Source organism: Dendrobates tinctorius, unplaced genomic scaffold (genome assembly GCF_039654945.1).
Source record: "Dendrobates tinctorius isolate UK_male_01 unplaced genomic scaffold, ASM3965494v1 ptg000073l, whole genome shotgun sequence".
Lineage (NCBI taxonomy): Eukaryota > Metazoa > Chordata > Amphibia > Anura > Dendrobatidae > Dendrobates > Dendrobates tinctorius.
Window position 1 is genome coordinate 10,500,841 of NW_027361741.1, and position 23,732 is coordinate 10,524,572.

The 23,732-nt window shown below is 45.4% G+C and overlaps 1 protein-coding gene across 5 annotated transcripts in view; it reads left to right on the forward strand.

Annotated features, from left to right (window-relative positions):
- The first annotated feature begins 6,135 nt into the window (after nt 1–6,135).
- Nucleotides 6,136–23,732, forward strand: part of TCHP (trichoplein keratin filament binding) — an 81,549-nt gene continuing 63,952 nt past the window's right edge. The window contains exon 1 of one of the 5 annotated variants that reach the window (XM_073582635.1): nt 6,136–6,280. Coding sequence is in view for 1 of the 5 variants with exons in the window: in XM_073582634.1 (XP_073438735.1) it covers nt 6,398–6,415 (18 nt within the window). In the remaining 4 variants the exon portion in view is untranslated. The other 4 variants (XM_073582634.1, XM_073582636.1, XM_073582638.1 and 1 more) reach the window with 4 other exon arrangements.

Genomic DNA, 23,732 nt, shown 5'->3' on the forward strand with positions numbered 1-23,732 from the left:
TACACCTCAGGAGAAGGTGCAGTACCTCTGTGGTGACTGAGCCTCAGGGGCGCCACATATTCAAAAAAGTTCATTTTTTCTCATTAATGTACACTCTGCACCCCACCTTGACGGAAAAAAAAAAAAAACAAATGTAGAAATTTTTGCAAATTTATTAAAAAAGAAAAACTGAAATATCCCCAAAGACATACTGATAGGGAGTTTAGATTGTGAGCCCCAATGGGGACAGCAATGATGATGTGTGCAAACTGTAAAGCGCTGCGGAATATGTTAGCGCTATATAAAAATAAATATTATTATTATTGTCCCATGGTCATAAGTATTCAGACTCTTTGCTCAGTATTGAGTAGAAGCACCCTTTTGAGCTAGCACAGACATGAGTCTTCTTTAGAAGGATGCAACAAGTTTTTCACACCTGGATTTGGGTATCCTCTGCCATTCTTCCTTGCAGATCCTCTCCAGTTCCGTCAGGTTGGATGGTGAGCGTTGGTGGACATGGACAGCCATTTTCAGGTCTCTCTAGAGATGCTCAATAGGGTTTAGGTCAGAGCTCTGGCTGGGCCAGTCAATAATGGTCACAGAGTTGTTCTGAAGCCACTCCTTTATTATTTTAGCTGTGTGCTTAGGGTCATTTTGTTGTTCGAAAGGTGAACCTTCGGCCAAGTCTGAGGTCCAGAGGACTCTGGAAGAGGTTTTCATCCAGGACATCTCTGTACTTGGCCACATTTATGTTTCCTTCAATGGCAACCAGTCGTCCTGTCCCTGCAGCTGAAAAACACCCCCATAGCATGATGCAGCCACCACCATGTTTCACTGTTGGGATTGTATTGGGCAGATGATGAGCAGTGCCTGGTTTTCTCCACACATACCGCTTAGAATTATCACCAAAAAGTTCTATCTTCGTCTCATCAGACCAGAGAGTCTTATTTCTCATAGTCTGGGAGTACTTCATGTGTTTTTTTCGCAAACTCTATGCGGGCTTTCGTATGTGTTGCAGTGAGGAGAGGCTTCCGTCGGGCCACTCTGCCATAAAAGCTCGACTGGTGCAGTGCTGCAGTGATAATTGACTTTGTGGAACTTTTTCCCATCTCCCTACTGCATCTCTGAAGCTCAGCCACAGTGATCTTGGGGTTCTCCTTTACCTCTCTCACCAAAGATCTTCTCCCACGATTGCTCAGTTTGGCTGGATGGCCAGGTCTAGGAAGACTTATGATGGTCCCAAACTTGATCTATTTAAGGATTATGTAGGCCACTGTGCTCTTAGGAACCTTGAGTACTGCAGAAATTAATTTGTAACCTTGGCCAGATCTGTGCCTTGCCACAAATCCGTCTCTGAGCTCCTTGGCCAGTTCCTTTGACCTCATGATTCTCATTTGGTTTGGCATGCACTGTGAGCTCTTTATATGGACAGATGTGTGCCTTTCCAAATCAAGTCCTATCAGTTTAAACACAGCTGGACTCCAATGAAGGAGTATAATCATCTCAAGGAGGATCACAAGAAAATGGACAGCATGTGACTTAAATATGAGTGTCTGAGCAAAGGGTCAGAATACTTATGACCATGTGATATTTCGGTTTTTCTTTTGTAGAAATTTTTTGCAAATTTATTAATTTGGTTTTTTTTTTCCCCGTCAGTATGGGGTGCAGAGTGTACATTAATGAGAAATAAATTGAAATTTTTTGAATTTACCAAATGGCTGCAATGAAAGAGTGAAAAATTTCAAGGGGTCTGAATACTTTCTGTACCCACTGTATATGAGAGTGCTGATTTAGTACCTGGCAAGACGTCTGCATTGCAGTGTTTTAGACCTGACAGTCTTAAATTCATTGAAGGGTTATTCTCAAGTTATAAAATTATTTTATTTAATTAGTGAACATGAAAATAAGCAGTTTTATAATTGACTTGCTTTTTCTATCTACTGTCATTCTCTTGCAATGGCAGCTTTTATCTTTCATTATGTACAGCTGGTTTCCTTGAAATTTGGCCAGTAGTGACTTCCCACTAGCTACTTTTCTGGAGAGAGGATAACTCCTAATATCTCAGCCACCCCTATACAGCAGGTAGCTGCTCATTCCCCATCCCACGCTCACTGGCGTATGGGGCCTGGTGAGCAGAGGGGGTCAGGACCGGGCCCCTCATCTTCTGCTCACCGGGCCACAGTAGCAGTATGCAGTAACTGAACCTGAGTCCGAGACGCAGGTTCAGTTTAAATCTATTGCTGTGCGGTCCCACACGGCAATAGTAAAAAGCAGCCAGCCAATCGTGACATGACATGGTGCAGGATCATTGTGGAGGATGGAGACACATGGTGCAGGGTCAATCTCGACAGCTTCACAGCAGTGCTTGCAAGCTCTGTAGAAAACAGCTTGTAATCGACCACAACTTACCTAGAAGCTTGTACTCCTCTGACCGACTGCAATGGTGGTCAGTAACTTAGGTAATGAACTGTAAACAATAGGATAAAAACATTCCTCCATTATTAAGATTGGACAACCCCTCTAAGGTGTTAATTGACATCCTGATGTGGTTCTGCTGGAATACCTGGTGGTACATAAGCACCTGTGAATATCTGTATTGCCCAGACCCTGACTGCGGACATGGGTCCATCAGCCGCAGTGTCTGTAACACACGTGTATGGCAGGATGGCACATTACATATGCTGACGGGCACATTACACATCTCAGGCGGGTATGTTATGTAAGGCAGGCAGGTGGGCACATTACATATGCTGGTGGGCACATTATGTATGGCAGGCGGGCACACTATGGCAGGTGGGCACACTATGTATGGAAGGGGGCACATTATGTATGGCAAGCGGGAACACTATATATGACAGCCACACTATGGCAGGCGGGCACACTGTATGGAAGGGGGCACATTGTGTATGGCAGGCACACTGTATGACAGGGGGCACATTATGTATAGAAGGGGGCACATTTTGTATGGTAGGCGGGCACTATGTTTGGCAGAGGGCATATTGTGTATGGCAGGCGGGCACACTATGTATGACAGGCCACACATAATGTATGGCACTGAGCACAATATGTATGGCAGGGGGCATATGTCTTACCGGTTCGCACACTATGTATGGCAGGGGGCACATTATGTATGACAGGCGGGCATACTACATATGGCAGGGGATACATTATTTATGACAGGCGGGCACATTATATATGACAGGCACACTATGTATGGCAGGCGGGCACACTATGTATGGCAGGGTTCACATTATATATGGCAGGCGGGCACATTATGTTTGACAGGCATACTATGTATGGCAGGCGGGCACACTATGTATGACAGGCAGATACGCTATGTATGGGGTCACAGTATGTGTGGCAGGGGGAACACTATTTATGGCAAGCGTGTACACTATGTATGGCAGGTGGGCACACTATGTATGGCAGGTGGGCACATTATGTATGACATTAAGGCACACTGTGTATGACGGAGGCACATTATGTATGACAGGGGGCACACTATTTGGCAGGAGGACACACTGTATGGCAGGGGGCACACTATGCATGACAGGGGGCACTACACTATATATGACAGGAGGGCACACTATGTATGGCAGGGGGCACATTATGGCAGGAGGGCACACTATGTATGACAGGAGGGCACAATGTATGACAGGGGCACACGGCACACTATGTATGGCAGGCGGGCACATTAAGTATAACAGGCGGGCACACTATGTATGGCAGGGGGTACACTATGGCAAGGGGCACATTAAATATAACAGGCGGGCACACTATGGCAGGGGGCACATTGCATATGGCAGGAGGGCACACTAGATATGACAGGGGGTATACTATGGCAGGCGGGCACATTATGTATAACGGGGGCACACCATGTATGGCAGGTGGCACACTATATATGGCAGGGGGTACACTATGGCAGAGGGCAAATTATGTATCGCAGGTGGGCACACTATGTATGGCAGGTCGGCACACTATGGCAGGTGGGCACACTATGTATGGCAGGGGGCACATTATGTATGGCAGGTTGGCACACTACATATGGCAGGGGGTACACTATGGCAGGGGGCACACTGTGTGGCAGGCGGGCACACTATGTATGGAAGGGGGCACACTATGTATGGCAGGTGGGCACACTATGTATGACAGGTAGGCACACTATGGCAGGAAGGCACAATGTGTATGACAGGGAGGCACACTATTTATGGCAGGAGGGCACACTGTGTATGACAGGCGGAAACACTATGTATGGCAGGGGGAGCACACTATGTATGACAGGCGGGCACATGTATGACAGGCGGGCACACTATGTATGGCAGGGGGAGCACACTATGTATGACAGGCGGGCACATTATGTATGGCAGGGGGCACATTATGTATGGCAGGTGGGCGCACTATGTATGGAAGGGGGCACACTATGTATGGCAGGTGGGCACACTATGTATGACAGGTAGGCACACTATGGCAGGAAGGCACAATGTGTATGACAGGGAGGCACACTATGGCAGGAGGGCACACTGTGTATGACAGGCGGGCACACTATGTATGGCAGGGGGAGCACACTATGTATGACAGGCGGGCACATTATGTATGACAGGCGGGCACACTATGTATGGCAAGGGGAGCACACTATGTATGACAGGCGGGCACATTATGTATGGCAGGTGGGCGCACTATGGCAGGAGGGCACACTATGTATGGCAGGGGGAGCACACTATGTATGACAGGTAGGCACACTATGGCAGGAAGGCACAATGTGTATGACAGGGAGGCACTCTATTTATGGCAGGAGGGCACACTGTGTATGACAGGCGGGCACACTATGTATGGCAGGGGGAGCACACTATGTATGACAGGCGGGCACATTATGTATGGCAGGTGGGCACACTATGGCAGGAAGGCACACTATGGCAGGAAGGCACACTATGGCAGGAAGGCACACTATGGCAGGAGGGCACACTGTGTATGACAGGCGGGCACACTATGTATGGCAGGGGGAGCACACTATGTATGACAGGCGGGCACATTATGTATGGCAGGTGGGCACACTATGGCAGGAAGGCACACTATGGCAGGAAGGCACACTATGTATGGCAGGAGGGCACACCGTGTATGACGGGGCACACTACACTATGTATGGCAGGAGGGCACACCGTGTATGACGGGGCACACTACACTATGTATGGCAGGTGGGCACACCGTGTATGACGGGGCACACTACACTATGTATGGCAGGTGGGCACACCGTGTATGACGGGGCACACTACACTATGTATGGCAGGAGGGCACACCGTGTATGACGGGGCACACTACACTATGTATGGCAGGTGGGCACACCGTGTATGACGGGGCACACTACACTATGTATGGCAGGTGGGCACACCGTGTATGACGGGGCACACTACACTATGTATGGCAGGAGGGCACACCGCGTATGACGGGACACACTACACTATGTATGGCAGGAGGGCACACCGCGTATGACGGGGCACACTACACTATGTATGGCAGGTGGGCACACCGTGTATGACGGGGCACACTACACTATGTATGGCAGGAGGGCACACCGTGTATGACGGGGCACACTACACTATGTATGGCAGGTGGGCACACCGTGTATGACGGGGCACACTACACTATGTATGGCAGGTGGGCACACCGTGTATGACGGGGCACACTACACTATGTATGGCAGGTGGGCACACCGTGTATGACGGGGCACACTACACTATGTATGGCAGGAGGGCACACCGTGTATGACGGGGCACACTACACTATGTATGGCAGGTGGGCACACCGTGTATGACGGGGCACACTACACTATGTATGGCAGGTGGGCACACCGTGTATGACGGGGCACACTACACTATGTATGGCAGGAGGGCACACCGTGTATGACGGGGCACACTACACTATGTATGGCAGGAGGGCACACCGTGTATGACGGGGCACACTACACTATGTATGGCAGGAGGGCACACCGTGTATGACGGGGCACACTACACTATGTATGGCAGGTGGGCACACCGTGTATGACGGGGAACACTACACTATGTATGGCAGGAGGGCACACCGTGTATGACGGGGCACACTACACTATGTATGGCAGGTGGGCATACTATACATGCTGGCGCCATGCAATCACTACGGGCAGTAACGTTCTCCTTCCCCGCCTCAGCCAGCAGTGCGGCGCCACAGCCGTCTCCATGACGACCAGACACACCGGAACAGGAAGTCAGCAGCACTGCAAACCGTGCTGGCCGTTATAAGTGCATAGGACCGGAGAGGAAGGTGTAAGGTGAGCAGCGCTCAGCATGGCGGAACGGAAATGTTGTGGCAATTGCCTTATAACTCGGGCATGATAGCGTGTGCTGACAGAGAGCCCTGCGTTCTGTCCCCATTTATATCCTAATGCATGAGGCTGTACTCATCTGTGTGTATCATGTGTTATCGTCTATTCATCCCTGTGGTGCATATACTGTGTCACATAGATTCAAGATTCAAAGAAGCTTTATTGGCAGGACTAAATACACATTAGTTTTGCCAAAGCAGGTGTACAAAAGGGAATAGGGATAGGGACTGTAGGGATGTTGGGAAGGGGCTATAGGAAAGGTGGATGGGGCAGATCCAGGGTGGGGGCCATAGAAGTCCATGGCATAGGGAAGGTGGATGGGGGATTGGGGCATATCCAGGGTGGGGGCCATAGAAGTCCATGGCATAGGGAAGGTGGATGGGGGATTGGGGCTATCCAGGGTGGGGGCCATAGAAGTCCATGGCATAGGGAAGGTGGATGGGGGGTTGGGGCATATCCAGGGTGGGGGCCATAGAAGTCCATGGCATATCATAGTTCTCTTTCTCGCAGTCTATGGCATTCGCTCACATATTGCGCTGCTATCTCCACTGCTCTCTCTTCTTCCCCCAGCAGGATGTATGTTTTCTCTTCCTCCTTCATGGTGGTGAAATCCGGGAAGAGATGTGAGAGTCTCCTGAAGTGAGTGTCCCTCACTGCTGAGTACTTGGAGCAGTGTAGCAGGAAGTAGGTCTCATCTTCCAGGGCCTCCTGGTCACAGTGTTGGCATACTCTTTCCTCCCTGGGCTTGTAGCTCTGCCTGTGTCGGCCGTATTCGATGGCCAGACTGTGGGCACTGAGTCTATACCGGCTCAGGAACTTGCGGTCTTTGGGGTCCGGGAGTTTCTCCAGATATGGGGCCAGTCTGTAGTTTCTCTGTAGACTCTGGTACATGGTCAGTTTCTGTGAGCTGATGATGTCGTTCTTCCAGTCACTTACGTATATACCAGTGTTACATTGTGCACCTGTATAGTGTATATACTATGTGTCACATATACCAGTGTTACATTGTGCACCTGTATGGTGTATATACTATGTGTCACATATGCCAGTGTTACATTGTACACCTGTATGGTGTATATACTATGTGTCACATATACCAGTGTTACATTATGCACCTGTATGGTGTATATACTATGTGTCACATATACCAGTGTTACATTGTACACCTGTATGGTGTATATACTATGTGTCACATATACCAGTGTTACATTGTACACCTGTATGGTGTATATACTATGTGTCACATATACCAGTGTTACATTGTGCACCTGTATGGTGTATATACTATGTGTCACATATACCAGTGTTACATTGTACACCTGTATGGTGTATATACTATGTGTCACATATACCAGTGTTACATTGTACACCTGTATGGTGTATATACTATGTGTCACATATACCAGTGTTACATTGTACACCTGTATGGTGTATATACTATGTGTCACATATACCAGTGTTACATTGTACACCTGTATGGTGTATATACTGTGTGTCACATATACCAGTGTTACATTGTACACCTGTATGGTGTATATACTATGTGTCACATATACCAGTGTTACATTGTACACCTGTATGGTGTATATACTATGTGTCACATATACCAGTGTTACATTGTACACCTGTATGGTGTATATACTGTGTGTCACATATACCAGTGTTACATTGTACACCTGTATGGTGTATATACTGTGTGTCACGTATACCAGTGTTACATTGTGCACCTGTATGGTGTATATACTGTGTGTCACGTATACCAGTGTTACATTGTACACCTGTATGGTGTATATACTGTGTCACGTATACCAGTGTTACATTGTACACCTGTATGGTGTATATACTGTGTGTCACATATACCAGTGTTACATTGTGCACCTGTATGGTGTATATACTGTGTGTCACGTATACCAGTGTTACATTGTACACCTGTATGGTGTATATACTGTGTGTCACGTATACCAGTGTTACATTGTACACCTGTATAGTGTATATACTGTGTGTCACATATACCAGTGTTACATTGTACACCTGTATAGTGTATATACTGTGTGTCACATATACCAGTGTTACATTGTGCACCTGTATAGTGTATATACTGTGTGTCACATATACCAGTGTTACATTGTGCACCTGTATAGTGTATATACTGTGTGTCACATATACCAGTGTTACATTGTGCACCTGTATGGTGTATATACTATGTGTCACGTATACCAGTGTTACATTGTGCACCTGTATGGTGTATATACTGTGTGTCACGTATACCAGTGTTACATTGTACACCTGTATGGTGTATATACTGTGTGTCACGTATACCAGTGTTACATTGTACACCTGTATGGTGTATATACTGTGTGTCACGTATACCAGTGTTACATTGTACACCTGTATGGTGTATATACTGTGTGTCACGTATACCAGTGTTACATTGTACACCTGTATGGTGTATATACTGTGTGTCACGTATACCAGTGTTACATTGTACACCTGTATGGTGTATATACTGTGTGTCACGTATACCAGTGTTACATTGTGCACCTGTATGGTGTATATACTGTGTGTCACGTATACCAGTGTTACATTGTGCACCTGTATAGTGTATATACTGTGTGTCACGTATACCAGTGTTACATTGTGCACCTGTATAGTGTATATACTGTGTGTCACGTATACCAGTGTTACATTGTGCACCTGTATAGTGTATATACTGTGTGTCACGTATACCAGTGTTACATTGTGCACCTGTATAGTGTATATACTGTGTGTCACCTATACCAGTGTTACATTGTGCACCTGTATAGTGTATATACTGTGTGTCACATATACCAGTGTTACATTGTGCACCTGTATAGTGTATATACTGTGTGTCACATATACCAGTGTTACATTGTGCACCTGTATAGTGTATATACTGTGTGTCACATATACCAGTGTTACATTGTGCACCTGTATAGTGTATATACTGTGTGTCACATATACCAGTGTTACATTGTGCACCTGTATAGTGTATATACTGTGTGTCACATATACCAGTGTTACATTGTGCACCTGTATAGTGTATATACTGTGTGTCACATATACCAGTGTTACATTGTGCACCTGTATAGTGTATATACTGTGTGTCACATATACCAGTGTTACATTGTGCACCTGTATAGTGTATATACTGTGTGTCACATATACCAGTGTTACATTGTGCACCTGTATAGTGTATATACTGTGTGTCACATATACCAGTGTTACATTGTGCACCTGTATAGTGTATATACTGTGTGTCACATATACCAGTGTTACATTGTGCACCTGTATAGTGTATATACTGTGTGTCACATATACCAGTGTTACATTGTGCACCTGTATAGTGTATATACTGTGTGTCACATATACCAGTGTTACATTGTGCACCTGTATAGTGTATATACTGTGTGTCACATATACCAGTGTTACATTGTGCACCTGTATAGTGTATATACTGTGTGTCACATATACCAGTGTTACATTGTGCACCTGTATAGTGTATATACTGTGTGTCACATATACCAGTGTTACATTGTGCACCTGTATAGTGTATATACTGTGTGTCACATATACCAGTGTTACATTGTGCACCTGTATAGTGTATATACTGTGTGTCACACATACCAGTGTTACATTGTGCACCTGTATAGTGTATATACTGTGTGTCACACATACCAGTGTTACATTGTGCACCTGTATAGTGTATATACTGTGTGTCACACATACCAGTGTTACATTGTGCACCTGTATAGTGTATATACTGTGTGTCACACATACCAGTGTTACATTGTCCACCTGTATAGTGTATATACTGTGTGTCACACATACCAGTGTTACATTCTCCACCTGTATAGTGTATATACTGTGTGTCACACATACCAGTGTTACATTGTGCACCTGTATAGTGTATATACTGTGTGTCACACATACCAGTGTTACATTGTGCACCTGTATAGTGTATATACTGTGTGTCACACATACCAGTGTTACATTGTGCACCTGTATAGTGTATATACTGTGTGTCACACATACCAGTGTTACATTGTGCACCTGTATAGTGTGTATACTGTGTGTCACACATACCAGTGTTACATTGTGCACCTGTATAGTGTGTATACTGTGTGTCACACATACCAGTGTTACATTGTGCACCTGCATAGTGTATATACTGTGTGTCACACATTGTGACGGGAGTATTCTCCAGAGCAAGGAGGGACAACAGGCCTGGGAACGATCCAACAGATTTATTGACCAAAAAACAGGAACAACACGAAGGTAATTTGCAGAATCCCAAAATAAGTCCACAGGAAACTGATTCGGGGGCTCCTCCCGACAATCCTTGTGCCAGATCACAAAACCATAGTCCTTTAAGAGTCCCAGAAATCCACCACGATCACACAGAGGCCGAAGCTTCCTCAGACAGCCTCGTCCTTCTCTTTTAGCATCCAACTCACATCTGATCTTAAAGCAAGAATGTATTGTCAGGGCTCCTGGGATCAGTCCATCTGAAGGGGGGTAGGGGTTACACCTACTATTCAATGGTTTGGTCCATCAGAAGATTCTAGAAATGTAAGGGCTCCACTTAGTCTACAGGATGTGTATTATAGGTTATCTTCTGCTTAGGAAAACAATAGCCAAAGTTCCACTAGCTGTTGACACAAGCCTAAATTAGATTATGGTCCAGGTACATCACAAGACATTGCAAAGTATTGGGGGAAGGAGACATGGTTAATTTACAGCAAATGAACCAGAGGAAAGTTAAATGACATATTATACAAAATACAGGACAGGGCAAGACTACAAATCATGACAATCCCTTCCCCTCCCAATTTGTGTACGTACTAGGGACCTCTACAGGTCACTGGTTAAGTACACACAGGCATGGCTGACAGGACTCAGGGCTCCTCTTGCCTGGACAGTCCATCTGCATTTTGGTGTTGGCTGCCTCTTCTATACTGTATGGTAAAGTTATAGGGCTGCAGTGCCAGGCTCCATCGTAGTAAGCGTCCATTGTCCCCAGAGACTCTGTTCAGCCAGGTGAGGGGATTGTGATCAGTAATGACAGTGAATTCTCGTCCATACAGATACGGCCTTAGTTTCCTAAGGGCCCACACTACAGCCAGACATTCTTTTTCAACAGTTGCATAGGCCACTTCTCGGTCCAGCAGTTTCCGGCTGAGGTAGGCAATGGGGTGCTCGTCCCCAGCTGCATTCACCTGGCTGAGGACAGCTCCCAGTCCATAAGCAGAGGCGTCCGTCTGCACAATGAATCTCCTCTTGTAGTCTGGAGGAGCCAGAACAGGGTCACAGACCAAAGCGTCCTTCAGCTGGTTAAAAGCCTCATCACAGGCTGGAGTCCAGATCACCAGCCGGGGCATCGTTTTTTTGGTCAGGTCGGTAAGAGGCTTGGCCACAGTGCTGAAATGAGAAACAAATTTTCGGTAATAACTGGAAGTGCCCAAAAAAGCCATAACTTGTTTCTTAGTTTGGGGTACAGGCCAGTCTCTCTAATAGCCTGGATTTTGGCAGGTTCGGGACGGAGCTTCCCTCCTCCTACTCTATGCCCTAGGTACTGGACTTCACCCATCCCCAATTGGCATTTATCTGGTCGAATGGTTAGGCCTGCTGCAAGAAGCAGGTCAAGAATAACGGCTACTTGGTTCAGATGTTCCTCCCACGTCTGGCTGAAGATGGCGATATCATCCAAGTAGGCACAAGCAAAGTCACCACATCCCCGGAGGATCTGGTCCACCATTCTCTGGAAGGTGGCCGGGGCATTCTTAATTCCAAAGGGCATATTTAGGAATTCATACAGACCAAAGGGGGTTATAAAAGCGGACCGTTCTCTCCCCTCCTCCGTCAGAGGGATTTGCCAGTATCCTTTACTGAGATCAAAGATAGTGACATATCGGGATCCAGCCAGTCGGTCTAGAAGTTCGTCAATACGAGGCATTGGGTAAGGATCACTGAAGGTATGGTCGTTTAGTCGTCGATAGTCCACACAAAATCGAGTACTCCCATCCTTCTTGGGTACTAACACCACAGGAGAGGCCCAAGGGCTATGGGAGGCCTGGATTACCCCAAGCTGTAGCATCTCCTCCAGTTCGTGCTGCATGGTGTTTCGAACTGATTCAGGTACCCGGTAAGGAGCCTGTTGTATGGGACGGATGCCCTGAGTGTCCACATGATGTTGGGTGACGGTGGTTCGACCTGGTTGGGATGAGAAAGCAGCACGTCTCTGTTGAAGCACTCCCAGCATCTGGTTTTTCTGTAAGGAATCCAGGTGATCTCCCAGAGGAACCTGTTCCACAGTGGATGGGGCTCTCGCTGCTTCCACGAGATCAGGTAGGGAGTCCTCATCCTCTTGACCGTCCTCTGAAGCTAGCCGACAGCTTGCTATCATTGGAAGGGTCCGGTCATGGTACTCCTTAATCATATTCACATGGACAGTCTTTTGTCTTAGCCCCTGATCATCTAAAGCAAGAAGGTAATTGGTGTCATTCAGTTTTCTGAGAACCCGGAAGGGACCCTCCCATGTTGTCTGCAGTTTATTCTGCCGATGGGGAACAATCATTAAGACCTGTTGTCCTTCTACAAACTCCCGGTAGCGTGCTTTACGGTCATACCATGTCTTCTGTCTGGTTTGAGCCATCCGCACATGACTCTGGGCAAAACTAGCAAGTTGGGCCAGGGTTTCTCGCAGCTTTAGGACATAAGGGACAACAGGGGCCCCTGTATCTTCAACTTGCCCCTCCCAGTATTCCTTGAGCAGGGTTAAGGGTCCTCGGACCTTTCTTCCATAGAGTAGTTCAAAGGGGGAGAACCCAGTGGACTCCTGGGGAACTTCCCGATAGGCAAACAAGAGATGGGGTAGGTACTTCTCCCAGTTTGAATCTCTGTCAGTGAAGGCCCTCAGCATATTCTTCAGAGTGCCATTAAATCGTTCACAAAGTCCATTTGTTTGGGGATGATACGGGGTCGTGCGGATCGCTCGTACTCCACAGGTGCGCCACAGACACTGGACCAGCTCTGACATGAACTGGGAGCCTTGGTCCGACAAGATCTCACTGGGAAATCCTACTCTGGTGAAAATGGTAACCAGGGCCTCGGCCACCTTGGCTGCAGAAATACTTGACAAGGCCACCGCTTCTGGATATCGGGTGGCATAGTCCACAACAGTGAGAATGTACTGCTTTCCAGATTTACTTGGTTTAGCCAGAGGTCCAATGATATCAACAGCTACTCTTTGAAAGGGTTCTTCTATTATAGGGAGCGGTTGCAGGGGTGCCTTTGGGTGATCTCCGGGTCGCCCTCTACGCTGACATATGTCGCAAGTTCGGCAGAAATGCGCCACTGCTTGGGAAATCCCAGGCCAATAGAAAGATTGAGTCAATCGCCTCTCGGTGCGGGTTTTGCCTTGATGGCCAGCAGTAGGAATATCATGAGCAAGGTGTAATAGGGGAATTCTGTATTTCTGAGGAACAATCAGCTGTTTGCTATAAGTCCAGGGCTTATCTAGGGAGTCGGCATTGGTAACCCGATACAGAAGTCCATTTTCTCTGATAATTCTTTCTCCATTCTCCCCTAGCTGCCCTATTTCAGCTCGAGCTCTAAAACTAGCTAGGGTGGGGTCAGTCTCCACTTCTTGTCTAAACTGAACTTTATCCCAGGTAACATTCATATTATCCCCACAAGAAGAATCACTCACCGGCTGTGACGGCGGTTCTGGTGGCCTCATTTCCATGGATGGGTTGTACACGTCCACATTTGCTGCTCTCTTGGCTTGACTTCGGGTTACCGCACCGACAAAGTGGCAATGAAGATTCCCCACATCATTTCCTAGAAGAACGTCTGCAGGGAGGCCGCTCATCACACCGACCATGCATTGTTTGGCCCCAAAGCCATAATCCAGGGTCACACTCGCTCTTGGAATATATCTCTGGGTACCTCCAGCCAATTCAATGGCAATTCCTGGTCCCTTTTGAATTGCTTCTGGTTGAATTACTCGGGGATCGGCTATGGTGAGAAAAGCCCCAGTGTCACGGAAGCCAACAACTTTTTGACCATCCAGCACGACCTCCTGTAGATGTTTGTGCTGAAGATCAGAAGAACAGGTGGCTGGGGCTCGCACCCCATAGACTCCTGGTAGGGAAGCCAGGATATCAGAGTCACTTGGCAAGTCATCAGGCACTGAATCCATCTCTTCTCCAGGTGAGGGGGTCTGTAGATAATGAACAGGCAAAGGCGGTCTGTAGGTGTTCTGCCTCCGTACACCTGGACATTGGAATTGCATATGCCCGGGCTGCCCACATCCATAGCATCTGCGCTCTGGGATTCTTCCTCCACGTCGTAGTCCCAAAGGTGGAGCAGGAGTAATGCGAGGCACTGTCACACGAAGGTCACCATGAGTTGATGGTCTAGTGGGATGGTAAATATTGGAGGCAGAAGGACCAGGGGCCGCCAGCGTTGGGGGGCTGGTAGTGTTTTTCTCCCTGAGTAGTAATTTTTTCCACTGAGGCGTGATGGTGAGAGCCTCATCAGCTAGTGCTGCAGCTTCCTCCACTGTTGCTGGTCTCCTTTCACGCACCCATTCCCGGATCTCAGCGGGGCACTTAAAATAAAACTGCTCTTTTAGAATGACCTGCAGGAACGTTTCCCAGGTTATGGCCTCCTCTGCCTCCAGCCAGCGATGACATATATGTTTGAGTTTGTGAGCATACATCTTGAAGGACACTTCCTCATCACAGGCTAAAGTACGGAACTGAGTCCTGTAAGTGTCTGGGGTCACAGCATAATGTTCTAGAATAGTCTGTTTAATCTCCGCATACTCACAGTTCAACCGAGGGTCCATAGCTCTATAGGCTGTGGCAGCTCCACCCTCTATGAGCCCCACAAGATGTCGGACGCACTCCCTTTCCGGGACTTCCATTAATCGACACTGATGCTCAAAGTCCAGGAAGAAGCCCTCAATGTCACCGGAAGCCTCATTAAACGGCTTGAAGTCTTTGCGGGACACTCTGGGGAGTTCCCTCATGGGGGATGCTGTGGGTACAGTCTGTCTGGAGCTTCTCGCTGCCTCCAAAGCGATCTCCCTCTCCAGCATTGCCCTCTCCTCCATCCTGCGCTGCCTCTCCTTGGCTGTGCGCATGACCTCCCTCTTATCTTCTATGGTAGCCTCTTCTCCCAGCAAGGCCATCTCCTCCTCGTACCACACAACCCACTGACTTTTTTGGGTATTTACCTCCGACTGCCGCCTTTCCTCTCTTTGCTGTGAGGATCCTTCCTCAGCATCATCTTGCAGGTGAACTGCTTCCAAAGCCTCAATCAGCTGCTCCTTGGAGAGTCCCTTGTAGCTGACTCCCAGTTCACGGGCCTTTGTTTGTAGGTTCACCGCAGTCCAGTTCTTGTACTCTGCGGTGCTGGTTCCAGATGTTGATGGGCCTTTGTCCTCCATTCCTTCTGCTCTGATCCCAGCGCTGCCAACCAGTTTGTGACGGGAGTATTCTCCAGAGCAAGGAGGGACAACAGGCCTGGGAACGATCCAACAGATTTATTGACCAAAAAACAGGAACAACACGAAGGTAATTTGCAGAGTCCCAAAATAAGTCCACAGGAAACTGATTCGGGGGCTCCTCCCGACAATCCTTGTGCCAGATCACAAAACCGTAGTCCTTTAAGAGTCCCAGAAATCCACCACGATCACACAGAGGCCGAAGCTTCCTCAGACAGCCTCGTCCTTCTCTTTTAGCATCCAACTCACATCTTAAAGCAAGAATGTATTGTCAGGGCTCCTGGGATCAGTCCATCTGAAGGGGGGTAGGGGTCACACCTACTATTCAATGGTTTGGTCCATCAGAAGATTCTAGAAATGTAAGGGCTCCACTTAGTCTACAGGATGTGTATTGTAGGTTATCTTCTGCTTAGGAAAACAATAGCCAAAGTTCCACTAGCTGTTGACACAAGCCTAAATTAGATTATGGTCCAGGTACATCACAAGACATTGCAAAGTATTGGGGGAAAGAGACATGGTTAATTTACAGCAAATGAACCAGAGGAAAGTTAAATGACATATTATACAAAAAACAGGACAGGGCAAGACTACAAATCATGACACGCATACCAGTGTTACATTGTGCACCTGTATAGTGTATATACTGTGTGTCACACATACCAGTGTTACATTGTGCACCTGTATAGTGTATATACTGTGTGTCACACATACCAGTGTTACATTGTGCACCTGTATAGTGTATATACTGTGTGTCACACATACCAGTGTTACATTGTGCACCTGTATAGTGTATATACTGTGTGTCACACATACCAGTGTTACATTGTGCACCTGTATAGTGTATATACTGTGTGTCACACATACCAGTGTTACATTGTGCACCTGTATAGTGTATATACTGTGTGTCACACATACCAGTGTTACATTGTGCACCTGTATAGTGTATATACTGTGTGTCACACATACCAGTGTTACATTGTGCACCTGTATAGTGTATATACTGTCACACATACCAGTGTTACATTGTGCACCTGTATAGTGTATATACTGTCACACATACCAGTGTTACATTGTGCACCTGTATAGTGTATATACTGTGTGTCACACATACCAGTGTTACATTGTGCACCTGTATAGTGTATATACTGTGTGTCACACATACCAGTGTTACATTGTGCACCTGTATAGTGTATATACTGTCACACATACCAGTGTTACATTGTGCACCTGTATAGTGTATATACTGTGTGTTACACATACCAGTGTTACATTGTGCACCTGTATAGTGTATATACTGTGTGTCACACATACCAGTGTTACATTGTGCACCTGTATAGTGTATATACTGTGTCACATATACCAGTGTTACATTGTGCACCTGTATAGTGTATATACTGTGTGTCACATATACCAGTGTTACATTGTGCACCTGTATGGTGTATATACTGTGTCACACATACCAGTGTTACATTGTACACCTGTATGGTGTATATACTGTGTGTCACATATACCAGTGTTACATTGTGCACCTGTATGGTGTATATACTCTGTGTTAAATTGTATACCTGTATGGTGTATATACTGTGTGTCACATATACCAGTGTTACATTGTACACCTGTATAGTGTATATACTGTGTGTCACGTATACCAGTGTTACATTGTACACCTGTATAGTGTATATACTGTGTGTCACATATACCAGTGTTACATTGTACACCTGTATAGTGTATATACTGTGTGTCACATATACCAGTGTTACATTGTGCACCTGTATAGTGTATATACTGTGTGTCACATATACCAGTGTTACATTGTGCACCTGTATAGTGTATATACTGTGTGTCACATATACCAGTGTTACATTGTGCACCTGTATAGTGTATATACTGTGTGTCACATATACCAGTGTTACATTGTGCACCTGTATGGTGTATATACTCTGTGTTAAATTGTATACCTGTATAGTGTATATACTGTGTGTCACATATACCAGTGTTACATTATGCACCTGTATGGTGTATATACTGTGTGTCACATATACCAGTCTTACATTGTACACCTGTATGGTGTATATACTGTGTGTCACATATACCAGTGTTACATTGTACACCTGTATAGTGTATATACTGTGTGTCACATATACCAGTGTTACATTGTACAGCTGTATAGTGTATATACTGTGTGTCACATATACCAGTGTTACATTGTGCACCTGTATAGTGTATATACTGTGTGTCACATATACCAGTGTTACATTATGCACCTGTATGGTGTGTATACTCTGTGTTAAATTGTATACCTGTATAGTGTATATACTGTGTGTCACGTATACCAGTGTTACATTGTACACCTGTATGGTATATATACTATGTGTCACGTATACCAGTGTTAAATTGTACACCTGTATGGTGTATATACTATGTGTCACGTATACCAGTGTTAAATTGTACACCTGTATGGTGTATATACTATGTGTCACATATACCAGTGTTACATTGTGCACCTGTATAGTGTATATACTATGTGTCACATATACCAGTGTTACATTGTGCACCTGTATAGTGTATATACTATGTGTCACATATACCAGTGTTAAATTGTACACCTGTATGGTGTATATACTGTGTGTCACATATACCAGTGTTACATTGTACACCTGTATGGTGTATATACTGTGTGTCACATATACCAGTGTTACATTGTGCACCTGTATGGTGTATATACTCTGTGTTAAATTGTATACCTGTATAGTGTATATACTGTGTGTCACATATACCAGTGTTACATTATGCACCTGTATGGTGTATATACTGTGTGTCACATATACCAGTCTTACATTGTACACCTGTATGGTGTATATACTGTGTGTCACATATACCAGTGTTACATTGTACACCTGTATAGTGTATATACTGTGTGTCACATATACCAGTGTTACATTGTACACCTGTATAGTGTATATACTGTGTGTCACATATACCAGTGTTACATTGTGCACCAGTGTTAAATTGTACACCTGTATGGTGTATATACTATGTGTCACGTATACCAGTGTTAAATTGTACACCTGTATGGTGTATATACTATGTGTCACATATACCAGTGTTACATTGTACACCTGTATGGTGTATATACTGTGTGTCACACATACCAGTGTTACATTGTACACCTGTATGGTGTATATACTGTGTGTCACACATATCAGTGTTACATTGTACACCTGTATGGTGTATATACTGTGTGTCACATATACCAGTGTTACATTGTACACCTGTATGGTGTATATACTGTGTGTCACACATACCAGTGTTACATTGTACACCTGTATGGTGTATATACTGTGTCACACATACCAGTGTTACATTGTACACCTGTATGGTGTATATACTGTGTGTCACATATACCAGTGTTACATTGTACACCTGTATGGTGTATATACTCTGTGTCACATATACCAGTGTTACACTGTACACCTGTATGGTGTATATACTCTGTGTCACATATAACAGTGTTACACTGTACACCTGTATGGTGTATATACTCTGTGTCACATATAACAGTGTTACACTGTACACCTGTATGGTGTATATACTGTGTGTCACATATAACAGTGTTACACTGTACACCTGTATGGTGTATATACTGTGTGTCACATATACCAGTGTTACATTGTACACCTGTATGGTGTATATACTGTGTGTCACGTATACCAGTGTTAAATTGTGCACCTGTATGGTGTATATACTGTGTGTCACGTATACCAGTGTTAAATTGTACACCTGTATGGTGTATATACTGTGTGTCACATATGCCAGTGTTACATTGTACACCTGTATGGTGTATATACTGTGTGTCACATATACCAGTGTTACATTGTACACCTGTATGGTGTATATACTGTGTGTCACAGTGTCACATATACCAGTGTTACATTGTGCACCTGTATGGTGTATATACTATGTGTCACATATACCAGTGCTATATTGTACACCTGTGTAGTGTATATACTGTGTGTCACACATACCAGTGTTACATTGTGCACCTGTATGGTGTATATACTCTGTGTCACATATACCAGTGTTACATTGTACACCTGTATGGTGTATATACTATGTGTCACATATTAGTGTTATATTGTACACCTGTATGGTGTATATACTATGTGTCACATATACCAGTGTTACATTGTACACCTGTATGGTGTATATACTATGTGTCACATATACCAGTGTTACATTGTGCACCTGTATGGTGTATATACTATGTGTCACATATACCAGTGTTACATTGTGCACCTGTATGGTGTATGTACTGTGTCACATATACCAGTGTTATATTGTACACCTGTATGGTGTATATACTATGTCACATATAAGTGTTACATTGTACACCTGTATGGTGTATACACTATGTGTCACATATACCAGTGCTATATTGTACTGATCTGTATACCCTAATGATGAGCGAACATGCTCGGGTAATATGTTCGAGTCCCCGTGACAGCATGATTTGCGGCTGTTAGACAGATACATGCAGAGATTGTCTAACAAACAGGCAATCACAGCATCTGTTGCGGCTGTCTTAACAGCAGAGAGACATGCAGCCGAGGGGTCTTGAACACATTATCCGAGCATGTTCGCTCATCACTAGTATACACTTGTATCGTATACAGTGGCGATAAGTATTTCTTACACTGCCAATTTTGCAAGTTTTCCCACCTACAAGTAATGGAGAGGTCTATAATTTTTATCATAGGTATGCTTCACCTGTGAGAGACAGAATCTAAAAAGAAATTCAGAAAATCACACTGTATGATTTTTAGATAATGAAATTGCATGAAATAAGTATTTGATCACCCACCAACCAGCAAGAATTCTGGCTCTTACAGACCTGTTAGTTTTTCTTTAAGAAGCTCTCCTACTCTGCACTCATTACCTGTAGAAAAGACACCTGTCCACACACAATCACACTCCAACCTCTCCACCATGGCCAAGAGCAAAGAGCTGTCTAAGGACACCAGGGACAAAAAAAAATTGTAGACCTGCACAAGGCTGAGAAGGGCTGGTACAGGACAATAGGCAAGCAGCTTGGTGAGAAGGCAACAACTTTTGGCATAATTATTAGAAAATGGAAGAAACACAAGATGACTGTCAGTCTTCCTCATTCTGGGGCTCCAAGCAAGATCTCACCTTGTGGGGTATGGATGATTCTGAGAAAGGTCCAGAATCAGCCCAGAACTACATGGCAGGACCTGGTCAATAACATGAAGAGAGCTAGGACCACAGTCACAAACTTTACTGTTAGGCCGGGGTCACACTAGCGTATGGCATCGGATGCGATATGCTAATGACCCGCTCGGCTCCTGCTCTGCTGCGAGAGTGAGCCGAGTGTCATGCTACTGTACTCCGGGCCTCTCGCACAGAGAGAATCGGAGCACAGCTGCGTAGGAGGCAGAGAAATTAATTTCTCCGTCTTCTTCATTGTCGGGGTATATCTGAGTGATGTGCGATGTGTCACTCGCACCTATAGACTTATATGGGTGCGAGTGAGCCGAGACTCGGCCGAGTGTTGGTGCCAATCGCAGCATGCTGCGTTTGTTCTCACATGCCGATTCAGCATGAGAAAATAATCGCAGATGTGATCTGCCCCATGGCTTAACACAGGGCTCAGTGTTATGCGATGTATTCTATGCTAGTGTGACCCTGGCCTTAGTAACACACTACGCCGTCATGGAGTAAATTCCTACAGTACGTGTGTGGTCCCCCTGCTCACACCAGCACATGTCCATGCCCATTTGAAGTTCACCAATGACTATCTGGATGATCCAGAGAAGGTCATGTGGTCATATGAGAACAAAATAGAACTTCTTGGTATCAACTCCACTCGCCGTGTTTTGGAAGAAGAAGGATCAGTACAACCCCAAGAACTCTGTCCCAACCTTGAAGCATGGTGGGGGAAACATCATTCTTTGGGGGTGTTTTTCTGCAAAGGGGACAGGATAACAGTGTTGTATTGAAGGGAGGATGGATGGGGTCATGTACCGTGAGATTTTGGCCAACAACCTCCTTCCCTCATAAAGAGCATTGAAGATGGGTCCTGGTTTAGTCATCCAGCATAACAATGACCCGAAACACACATCCAGGGCAACTAAGGATTGGCTCCGTAAGAAGCATTTCAATGTCCTGGAGTGGCCTCACTAGCCTCCAGATCTTTGGATCAAGAAAATCTTTGGAGGGAGCTGCAACTCAATGTTGCCCAGCGACAGCCCCGAAACCTGAAAGTTCTGGAGAAGATCTGTATGGAGGAGTGGGCCAAAATCCCTGCTGCAATGTGTGCAAACTTGGTCAAGATCTACAGGAAACGTCAGAGCTCTGCAATTGCAAACAAAGGTTTCTGTACCAAATATTAAAGTTCTGGTCTTCTATTGTATCAGATACTAATTTCATGCAATAAAATGCAAATTATGTAAAAATCTTACAACGTGATTTTCTGGATTTTTTGTTTTTTAGATTCTCACAGTTGAAGTGTACCTACGGTAACAATTACAGACCTTTCCATTCTTTGTAGATATGAAAACTTGCAAAATCGGCAGTGAGAATCAAGTGAGAAGTGTACTGGAGTACATTTTTGAAGTTGTTCATTGCAGATAAAAGATGCACTAGACTAGATGTTCTGCCTCCTGTATCTCATTACAGCACAATGTTCATGAAGACTTGAGTACAAAACACCAATTTTGATGAATCGGGGCCATTGTATGTAAGGCTGCAGGTGGCCGCTTATGGCTTCCCCGGAAGCTGCTGACATGGAAATGTAGTATTCATAATGTAACAGCCCTCTAGAACGGTAGGTCATGTGCCCTGGCAGGCATCTGGCCATGGGACATCTTCAGAGCAGAGGTGTCTCTCTCTGTCTCTCTCTCTTTCTCTCCTTTTGTGCTCACAGCGCTATATATTAATGTATAGATAATTATGTTAATGGGCTGACAGATGCAAGTTCATTCCTTGTCCAAGTGCATTCCCTGCTTTGGCAAGAGCTCCAAGGCTCAAAACTAATGCCACCCTCGAGGGCTTGTTAGCCTTCTAGCCTGTTGTGGCAAATCCTGTGATTAGCACGGATAATTTGCTTGTGTGTTGCTTTCTGTGCAGCAGACTACAGTGCCGCTGCCAAGAGCAGGTAGGGTATGGTGCTTGTGCCATGACTGGGGTCTGCATGAGCAAAATCGCATCACAGTTCACACTGGATATCACAGTTATTGATCTGTGCATCCAGGCCAAGGAAGCAAGGTTTAGCGTAGTCAGAGCACATGCCACAACTGTGATCACCCTCGGAGCATTTGCCAACTAATTTACACAATAGAATGATAATGTGTGCAAACTGTAAAGCGCTGCGGATTATGTTAGCGCTATATAAAAATAAAGATTAATATTATAGAACTCCATATTCTCATTGATTAATTGATCTGTGACCAGAGCTATGTTTGAAAATGGCTTAAAGAGGTATTCCCATCTCCAAAATCCTATCCCAGTATATAGTAGGTGTAATATTAGCAAATACCTTGAATTAGATATGTACTATAGTTTTTCCGATTCGCATATTGCTTACGTCCATGTAGGGCAGTCATGGGCAAAGTGCAACCTGCAGGCCACATCCGGCCCTCTTAGTCCGGACCGAGACAACTGTGGGGCTGAAAACCTGAGGTCCCCCGCAGTTAGCATTGGTGGAGGAGGTGCCTCCTGCCACTTCCTTCACCAATCAGTGTGTGAAACGCCCTGACCACCCCTAGGTATGGAAACCATGTGGCTGTACAGAGGCACAAGACGGTCCGAGCGGCCCCCACTGCTCCACCAACGCTAGACGGAGGTGCT